General features: G+C 48.2%; 1 protein-coding gene across 1 annotated transcript; it reads right to left on the bottom strand.

The window, feature by feature from the left end:
• Positions 1-451: 451 nt before the first annotated feature.
• LOC149914580 (olfactory receptor 14J1-like) lies at positions 452-1384 on the bottom strand. The gene has a single exon (XM_090126435.1). It carries the CDS (start codon positions 1382-1384, stop codon positions 452-454), a length of 933 nt encoding a protein of 310 aa, XP_089982561.1.
• Positions 1385-10623: the final 9239 nt, after the last annotated feature.

Raw genomic sequence — 10623 nt, 5'->3', positions numbered from 1 at the left:
GTGCACGTCCTGCTGCTGCCCATGGCCGTGGCTCCAGGGAAGCAGCAGCACAACTCCAAGGCAGCAGAGAGGGAGCGCCCAGCGGGCGGTGAGGGGCAGCCCCACAGACACCAGGGCTGCTGCAACGTGTGGCATTGGGCTCTTGGTTCCTGCAGCCCTCTGTGTGCAGGGCTGCTCTCTGAGATACAGATGATAATCTAAATTTTATTTTTATTATTATTTTTTTTAATCTACTCAAACAGCCAAGTGCTTGAAGAATAGTAAAGATTTCAGGAGTAAGAAAAAAAAAATGCACATGGGAAATATAAATTAATAATATTATTTAAGTGGAGTAAAAACTATTGCAAGAATTTTAACAATTAACAGCGAAAAAAAAAAAAATATATTACATGATGCCATTCCCAGCTTTTCTTGAGTTTGTGGTAATCATGTGAAGATGATGAAGATATAATTAATGCTGAAAAAACATACATAGAAATAGTTTCTTGAGGACAGCCTTGAGCTCCCGGTTCCTCATGCTGTAGATGAGGGGGTTCACTACAGGAGGTACCACTGTGTATAACAGTGCCAGCACCAGGTCCAGAAATGGGGAAGAAAGTGATGGGGGTTTCAGGTAGGCGAATGTGGCAGTGCTGACAAAGAGGGAGACCACGGCCAGGTGAGGGAGGCACGTGGAGAAGGCTTTGTGCCGTCCCTGCTCAGAGGGCTTCCTCAGCACAGCCCTGAAGATCTGCACATAGGAGAAAAGAATGAAAGCAAAGCACCCAGATGCTAAAGATATACTAAGAAGCAGAAGTGAATTTTCTTTGAGGTAGGAACGTGAGCAGGAGAGCTTGAAGATTTGGGGGATTTCACAGAAGAACTGATTGATGGCATTGCCTTGGCAGAGAGGCAGGGAAAATGTATTGGCAGTGTGCAGCAAAGCATTGAGAACCCCACTGCCCCAGGCAGCTGCTGCCATGGTGACACAAGCTCTGCTGTCCATCAAGGTCCCGTAGTGCAGGGGCTTGCAGATGGCAACGTAGCGGTCATAGGACATGATGGTGAGAATGAAATACTCTGCCGATATCAGAAAGACAAACAGGAAGGTCTGGGCAACACATCCAGCGTAGGAGATGTGGCTGGTGCCCCAGAGGGCATTGGCCATGGCTTTGGGGAGAGTGGTGGAGATGCAGCCCAGGTCGAGGAGGGCGAGGTTGAGGAGGAAGAAGTACATGGGGGTGTGCAGGCGGTGGTGGCAGGCTACGGCTGTGCTGATGAGGCCGTTGCCCAGGAGGGCAGCCAGGTAGATGCCCAGCAAGAGCCAGAAGTGCAGGAGCTGCAGCTGCCGCGTGTCTGCCAACGCCAGCAGGAGGAACTCGCTGATGGAGCTGCTGTTGGGCATCTGCAGTTCCTGGGCATGGAGTCCTGTGCAGAGTGCAGAAGATAATGTCAAGGTCATTCTCAGAGGCACTCCTTCTGCTATGTATATATATATTTTTTTTCCTTTCTCTCTGCACAATGTTCATTTAGCTCCATAACTTCAATTTAATTTCATGAAGTTTAGCATTTCATAAGCAGAAGACGAGTATGCAGCTTATATATTTTTCTCATTTTTTAATCTTTTCCCATCTCCCTGGATATTTTCATCTCTTTCCCTGTCTTTAACCCAACTGCTTTTAAAGCACCCAGTCCCATCCTATGTGCCATTACATTTCTGCTAGAGAAAGCTGCCCGACTACAGGTTAATTTCATTATTCATGTCTGGAGAATACGACAGTATTGTAATTTTGTTCTATCCTTCAAGAGAGGAGAGGCCGAATGCACATTGTGTGACTGTTCACAGAATGAGTGAGAATAGTGTGAATCAGGAGTCTCAGAGATGTGTTCTAAGTGAACAGCCCCATCTAGATTTCTGCCTCCAGTCCTTTCCCTTCCCCTGCCTTGTCTCTCCTCTTGCACAGTGTCCTTAGAAACATTCTGGCATGCAGTGAATCTGTGAGTCCCCTGCCCAGGCAGAAGCTGTGGCAGCTGAAGGCCCCTGCCCTGAGGGGGGAAGCCCTCATATGGAACAAGTCATTTTCATAATAAAGAAACACAGACTCTCTGCATCCTGATCTGCAATGGGAAGTCCCTGATTTAGTGATCCCTCCAGTAAAAGCAGCAGCACTGCCTGCAGCCAGAGACTTACCGTGTCTATGGCTGTGAGCAGTGTTCCTTCCGTGAGCTCACAGCCTGCTCACACTCCACATAGACTGTAACTCTCCTTCCTCTCTCTTCTATCCTCATGTCACCTGCGAATCATGCCCCCAGCCCTGCTGTGCTGTGCAGAAGAGCTGCTCCTGGGCACAGCTGTCTCTCTGCAGCACTGCCCCCTTGTAGGAGCTTCCTGTGTCCCAGGAGCCTGGCCCAACTCAGCAACAGAGGATGTGATTTTTTTTCCCCAGGTAATCTCCCTTGAGATGTCCCTGCATCTCCATGGCCAACAGCTCCTGAAAAACAACCGTGTCATGACTTTACTTTGAAATCTGCTTAGTTAACCACCAAACGTCCAGTGGACAGTGACTAATTCCAGACATATGATTAGAGAGTGTTTGCTGAAACAAAAAGGACACACTGAGAAGGTCAGGAAGGGTGGACTTCCCCTGGGCAGGGCACTGATCCAGCTGAGGTAGTGCAGGCATTTCATCGCTAGTTGGAAACTCTGGGGCTGAAATCAGATTCTGCTCCCCACGGACCAACAGGAGTTTCAGGGATTCCTCTGGTTCAGTTCAGATGTGCACAAGGAGTTGCCTGCATGTGAGCTCCTGCTCCGAGTCCTTGGTCCTTCAGCGGGGAGTCAGTTGCCCACACACAGGCCCTGGGTGATGACCAAGGTGCCTGGGGTGCTCCTGGATGTGTGCTAGTGCTTGGGAAGTGCGTGGGAAATCCCTGACTTAGACACCTCCTTTCCTTCCTGAGCATCAGCTGAGGGCCAGAGAGGGGATGGAGATATTCTTGGCCATCCTAAATGATATCAGACCCTTGCATTGATGGCAATTTATGGCACTTGTGTGTCTTTTTTCACTTTTCTCCATGGAGCATGCAGAGGTATGCAGCTGACTAAATGGATGAGCTCTCAAAAGAAGAGGCAGATCTTTCTCTGTTCTACATCTGCTGAATATTCTGGAGCTCAAGGCACGACAGAGCTAACACATCTGTATTGTTTAACAGAAAACACTTCAGTTTTCTATGGGCTCTCAAGCAAACGGTGTCAGAAGCAGCCACGTCATGTCATGTCATGCCAGTTCTCCAGGCTGTCCAGCACACTCACATGCAGCTGCAAATGCAGCACAGGGCCTTCAGGAAAGACAGATCCAGGAGTGTCTGTGCTGCTTAGTCAACCTGACGCCCCACAGTGGATCCAATGCCTTTGTGCCATCTTCATAAAGACCATGGATGCACTGAATCCAATGACCCATCCTGAATAGGTTGTTTTCTTCTGTGCTTTTTCACTAATGAGAACACCAGCACATGCTGGGCTCGAAAGCTTTGAAGAGTTGCAGACCTGAGGTCTTGTTTGGATCTCAGGGATGTGGTGAAATGGCTTCCAAAAGAGACAAGGAAGGGCAACTGCCCTTTCAGAGAGTGCACTGAGCTCATCTTGGGGGAGGCAGAGCAGCCAGGTCAGAGTGAATGGCAATGGCAATGGCAAACAGAGGAGACCAACGGTGTCTGTTCCTGGCTTCCTGATCAGGAAGAGCAAGTGGAAGGTGCCCTTTACATGCAGATGGGAGCCTCGTGTTGTCAGGCCCTTGTCCCATTTGGGGGCTTTTTCCACTGCAGTATCTGCTGCAGGGACAGCAGAGCAGGGCATGCACCATCCAGAAGAACCCTGGAGAGCACAGCTGGCAGCTTCTTGACCAAGCCATAGAGGAACCAAAGAGCAGAGGTGCTCTGCTGCATCTCATACTGCCAAGGAAGGGTTGATGGGGAATGTGAATGTGAACGAGAACCTGGTCTGCAGTGGCCATGGGATGGTGGAGCTGAGGAATCTGAAGGGAGGGCAAATGAGAAGCTCACACCTTTGGGCTTCAGGAGAGCACACCTTGGCTTCTTCAAGTGTCTGTGGTGTACAGAACAGCAGGGAAAGGTACTGAGGGAATAGGGTCAAAAAATGTGGCAACTATCTAAGCAACTTGGCTTCCAAGCAGAATATTTCCATTCCGAGGAAGAGGAAGGCAAGTTAAGATGTCAGAAATCCTGCATTATTGTGAATTGATTGTGTTGCTCTAACCCAAACACAGAAAGGAAGCGTACAGGAAATGGAAACAAGAAGTGAGCACCTGGCAGCAATGCAGAGACTTTGTCCAGTGTTCCTGAGATGAGTCTAGGAAAGTCAGAGTTCAACTGCAATTGAATGTGCCCAGGCATATCACAGACAAGAAGGGCTTGTAGAAATATGTAGTCTACAAAAGAAAGGCTAACGAGAATGTGGGCCCACAGTAGAATGGTGTAGGGAACATGGTGAGACAGGACATGGAAAAGTCTCTGATACTCATTTCCTTCCTGACCTCACGGTTTATTAGTTTGTCTGGTCTTCTTGGAATCCTAGGAGGCAGAGACAGGTGGGAATTGTTGGTGCATGGCAGATGTGTCCTTGGTGAAAAAAAGAGGTGATCAGGGAATACCTAAGCAAACAGGATTCTGAGTTGGACGAGACTGACAGGAACCACAGAATCCTTGAATGGCTTGGATCGGAAGGACCTAAAAGACCATCCAGTTTCAGCTCCCTTGCTGTGGGCAGCGCTGTCATCCAGTACATGAGGATGCTTGGGGCCCTTGACATCTTGAACTTTGCCAGGGATGGGGCATCCACCACTTCTCTGGGCTACCTGTTCCACAGCTGTTCCATGCCTCACAATCATGATCTTAGAAATGTTAAGAATTCCTTCCACATGTTTAATGTTAGTATCTCCTGTAATTAATAACTATTCTTCCTTGTTTCAGAATTTGGAAATCTGGTAAGAAATCAAGTTTCCAGTTTTTTAATATGAAGAAGATAATGGGTGGAAGATGGAGGGAAGGCATTATCCAGAGCATTGCCTCTACAGTTCAGATCCCCAACACAAGGCTGATGAGAGCAAGACAAAGTGAGTTTGGGAAGGTTCACTCAAGGTGACTGGGGATGGAGCACTTCACATGTGAGGAGAGACTGATGGAGCTGGGCTTGTCCAGCAAGGAAAACGGAAGCCTGATGGGGATCTGTCCACACAGTGACAGAGCAGAGCTCATTAGGGGACATCCTGGGTCAATATCAATTGCCAAGTGCTGCTGCAACTTCTTGTTTAAACCCAACTATAAATAAATAAATAAATAGTCTTCATAAATGCCCATCATTGTCTTCCTCTTTAAGCACTTTTGAGATACCTCTCCAGTTTGCTGTACAAGTTCTGAACAGCTGAAGAAGATGACAGGAAGGCACAAGGCACAGGAGGGCTCTTCAGGTTGTAATGGGCCCCAGGGGGCATTTGCTGCTGAGTCCATCACCTCCAGTGCACAGAGAAGATTGCACAAAGTGCTCAAGAAGACAAAGTCAGAAGGAACAGTGAAGTTTCTTGGAGTATTAATGGGCCCCACTGAGGGCCATGGACAAGCAAGCTTCCCCAGGGACTCAGTCTGAACAAGCAGTCAATCACAACTGAACTTTGAACTCCCAGGCCCAAGGTGGAGGCACCATTTCCTCACTGGTAGCATTTTGTTCTGGGGATGCCGTGTTTGTTGCTCACCCACATGCAGAGCTCCTGTCTGACTGCAACACCACTGTGCTCATATCAGCTGTGACGACACAGTGGAGCTGAAATCACTGAGCTTGTCTCCCCTTTCCAGCACAGTGACTCTGACATCACTGTAATAATGATCACTGCCATAACTCAGTAATTCTGACAGCACTGCTCTCCACACTTTTGAGAGAACATCGTGACTGTGTTACTGAACTCCTACCCACAGTGACACCACAGTCATTCCAACCCACCGTGCTTGTATCCAGCTTGTCATGGAATCCTAGGACAACCCACAATGGGAAGGACCCATAGTGATCACCAGGTCCAACGTTTGGCTCCACACACCCGTCCTAAAAGCAGAGCATATGACTGAGTGTGTTGTCTTGTTACGGAGTTATCTGGATCAATGTGTGTCCGTGACAGAGGGCTGAAGGCTTGGCAGTCCCACTGGCCAAAAAATAAAATAAAATAAAATAAAATAAAATAAAATAAAATAAAATAAAATAAAATAAAATAAAATATAAAAAAATTATAATAATAAATAAAGAAATAAAATAATAATAAAATAATAAAAAACAGCATCAATGATTGAAGAAGGAAACTTATTTTTACTAAACATGATACTGGAATGTAAGATAACACAATGTTATAAAATAAAATTGGAATTTAGGGTAATAACTCAAATATAATGAGAGAGCAAGTGTCTGAAACCCAAAGCCTTACTTTGAACTGAAGGCGCACGGCTGGGGCGCGCAGCCACACACTGCCAGGCAGCGAGCAAGTGAGAGATCCCAGGTCTTCCTCCCACGGCTTATCTTCCCCTCTGAACTCAGAGTCCCCTGGGATATGCGGTTCTTCTTCTCTTCTGAGAACCAGGTATCCAGAAAGTTGTCCGTCCACAGAACTGGAGTATTAACTCTTTAATTCCCGGTGCTTTACATGATGTTATGATGTGGAATACTGATAACAAGAATCATAAAACCATGACACCAGATGGGGCATTGGCAGCTTTGCTCGGCACACACAATCTGTTAGGACAAACAATGCTTCCGAAATCAGCTTGGCTACTGGTGATTCATTCATCTGACTTCAAAGTACGTTTTGCAGAGATGACCCTGTTGTCTATCGGGAGCTGCCAGCCCTGCAGCCCCCAAGTCATCTCCAGGGAGAGCAGTGAGGAAGAGAAAATGACATCCTCTGCTGCTGAGCTGGGCTGGGCTGGGCTCCTGGGACTCAGGGAGCTCCTACAAGTGGGCAGCGCTGCAGAGAGACAGCTGTGCCCAGGAGCAGCTCTTCTGCACAGCACAGCCTGCAGGTGACAGGAGGAGAGGAGAGAAAGGGCAGAGAACTTATAGGATATGTATGGTTTGAGCAGGTGTTGAGTTCACTGCAGGAGCACTGCTCACAGCCTTTGACAAGGTAAGTCTCACTGCAGGCTTTGACTCTGCCGCCTGCCAGGCTCAGCACTCAGCACTCAGCACTCAGCACTCAGCACTCAGCACTCAGCACTCAGCCGGGGAGCTGCCCAGGGCGCTGCGGGGTGGTGTGTGAGGGGAAAGGAGTCCCACGGCAGGGCTGGGGCCTTCTGCTGCTGCCTGGGGCAGGGGGGTCACAGATACCACTGGGTGATTCCAAGGGCCATTTGCAAGAGAAGAGACAAGGCAGGGATTTTCCAATACCTGTACTTAGGTAAGTGGAATGAGTTGGAGGCAGAATTCTGAAAGGAGATGTGAAATATGAACACATCTTTGAGAAGCCTGAATTGTACCTTTCACAATCTGCTGTTATTTGAACAATCTCCTCAAGTGTTATCAGCTTCTCCTCTCCCTAAAGACAGCACCAGCTGAAATTACCATCATTTTCTGCAGTCATGAATAATGAACTTATCCTGAAAAAAGGCAGCTTTCTCTCACAGAAATTTAAGTGCACAGAAGTTGGGATGGGCACTCTGAGCCCAGACAGGATAAAGATAGGAGACATAAAAACTGCTCATAGAAGGAAAATATCCAGGAAGCTGAGATATGATTAGGAAATCAGAGGAAACTCTGAGCTCCTTATGTTGCTACTTCTTAAGGTATGGTAAAGCTCATGAAAATAAATTCAAGATATGGAGTTAAATTAACATTTTCCATAGAGAACTAAAAACTTCTATAGTATAGCAGGAGGAGGGTCTCTGCAAGTTATTTTGACTTCTGTCATTATCTTCTGCATTCCGAACAGGACTCCATGCCCAGGAACTGCAGATGCCCAACAGCAGCTCCATCAGCGAGTTCCTCCTGCTGGCGCTGGCAGACACGCGGCAGCTGCAGCTCCTGCACTTCTGGCTCTTGCTGGGCATCTACCTGGCTGCCCTCCTGGGCAACGGCCTCATCAGCACAGCCGTAGCCTGCCACCACCGCCTGCACACCCCCATGTACTTCTTCCTCCTCAACCTCGCCCTCCTCGACCTGGGCTGCATCTCCACCACTCTGCCCAAAGCCATGGCCAATGCCCTCTGCGACACCAGGCACATCTCCTATGCAGGATGTGCTGCACAGGTCTTTTTTTTGTTGTTTTTGTTTTCCGCAGAGTATTGCATTCTCACCATCATGTCCTATGACCGCTACGTTGCCATCTGCAAGCCCCTGCACTACGGGACCTTGATGGACAGCAGAGCTTGTGCCACCATGGCAGCAGCTGCCTGGGGCACTGGGGTTCTCTATTCCCTGCTGCACACTGCCAATACATTTTCCCTGCCTCTCTGCAAAGGGAATGCTGTGGATCAGTTCTTCTGTGAAATCCCCCAGATTCTCAAGCTCTCCTGCTCAGAATCAGACATCCTCAGGGAAACTGGGATTATTGCTTTTAGTTTTTCTGTATGTCATGGTTTTGGTTTTTTTTTTTTATCTGTCACGGAATTAACTAGATCAGTTAATGCCCGTGACAGGGGGCAGTAGGCCCCTGCCTTCCCCACCCCCCGCCTGGGCCCACAAAATGGGAAGGTAGGGGGAAAAGGAAAAAAACAGCGGCAACAAACTATGGAGGTAAACTTATTTTACTAACTATGATATCGGAATGCAAAATAATACAATATAATACAATCTAATTGGAATTGAGACTAATAAGTCAAACAAGATAGCTGCTGTAGACACAAACAACATTAAGCAGCTGTCTGTTTTGCCTGGCCTGTCAGAAGATCCGTCTGTTGTGGGACTGCTACAGGTAAAAGAGCAACAGGTACCAATTGCTACAAAAACAGTGCACAGACGGCAGTACCGCACCAACAGGGATTCCTTGCTCCCCATTCATAAGTTGATTCGTCAACTAGAGAGTCAGGGAGTGATCAGCAAAACTCACTCGCCTTTTAATAGTCCCATATGGCCAGTGCGTAAAGCCAGCGGAGAATGGAGGCTGACGGTGGACTATCGTGGCCTGAATGAGGTCACACCCCCACTGAGTGCTGCTGTGCCGGACATGTTAGAACTCCAGTATGAACTGGAATCAAAAGCAGCCAAATGGTATGCCACCATTGACATTGCTAATGCCTTTTTCTCCATTCCTTTGGCCAAAGAATGTAGGCCATAGTTTGCTTTCACCTGGAGGGGTGTTCAGTATACTTGGAACCGTTTGCCCCAGGGGTGGAAACACAGCCCAACCATTTGCCACGGGTTGATCCAAACTGCATTAGAACAGGGCAGTGCCCCTGAGCACTTGCAGTACATTGATGATATCGTTGTGTGGGGCGATACAGCAGAAGAAGTCTTCACAAAAGGAGAGCGAATAATCCAGATTCTTCTGTGTGCTGGTTTTGCTATTAAGCAGAGCAAAGTGAAAGGACCTGCTCAGGAGATTCAGTTCCTAGGTATAAAGTGGCAAGATGGCCGTCGTCACATCCCGACAGATGTGATCAACAAAATCACCGCTATGTCTCCACCCACTAGTAAGAAAGAGACACAATCTTTTTTGGGTGTAGTGGGCTTTTGGAGAATGCATGTTCCAAACTATAGCTTCATTGTAAGCCCCCTTTATCATGTGACGCGAATGAAGAATGAGTTTACATGGGGCCCTGAGCAGCAGCAGGCTTTTGAACAGATTAAACAGGAGATAGCCCGTGCCGTGGCCTTAGGGCCAGTACGGACAGGGCAGGATATAAAGAACATCCTCTACACTGCTGCTGGGGAGAAAGGCCCCACTTGGAGCTTGTGGCAGAGAGCCTCAGGAGAGACCCGAGGCCGACCCCTGGGATTCTGGAGTCGGGCCTACAAGGGGTCGGAAGAGGGCTACACTCCAACTGAAAAGGAGATCTTAGCCGCGTATGAGGGGGTTCGGGCTGCTTCTGAAGTGGTCGGTACTGAAACACAGCTCCTTCTGGCACCTCGACTACCAGTGTTGAACTGGATGTTTAAAGGAAAGGTTCCCCCCACCCATCACGCAACTGATGCCACTTGGAGTAAGTGGATTGCGTTAATTACGCAACGAGCGCGGATGGGGAACCTCAGCCGTCCAGGAATCCTAGAGGTGATCATGGACTGGCCTGAAGGTAAAAAGTTTGGAACATCACCAGCAGAAGAAGTATCACGAGCTAAAGAGGCCCCACCATACAATGAATTACCAGAAAATGAAAGAAAGTATGCCCTGTTCACTGATGGATCGTGTCGTATTGTGGGAAAGCATCGCAGATGGAAATCTGCTGTGTGGAGCCCCACACGACAAGTTGCAGAGGCCACTGAAGGGAAAGGAGAATCAAGCCAATTTGCAGAGGTAAAGGCTGTCCAACTGGCCTTGGATGTGGCTGAACGGGAGAGGTGGCCAATGCTTTATCTTTACACTGACTCATGGATGGTGGCAAATGCTTTGTGGGGGTGGTTACAGCAGTGGGAGCAAAATAACTGGCAAAGAAGGG

This window comes from Phasianus colchicus, chromosome 29 (assembly GCF_987193195.1).
Source record: "Phasianus colchicus chromosome 29, bPhaCol1.hap1.1, whole genome shotgun sequence".
Lineage (NCBI taxonomy): Eukaryota > Metazoa > Chordata > Aves > Galliformes > Phasianidae > Phasianus > Phasianus colchicus.
This window is presented reverse-complemented; position numbering and strand designations above follow the sequence as displayed.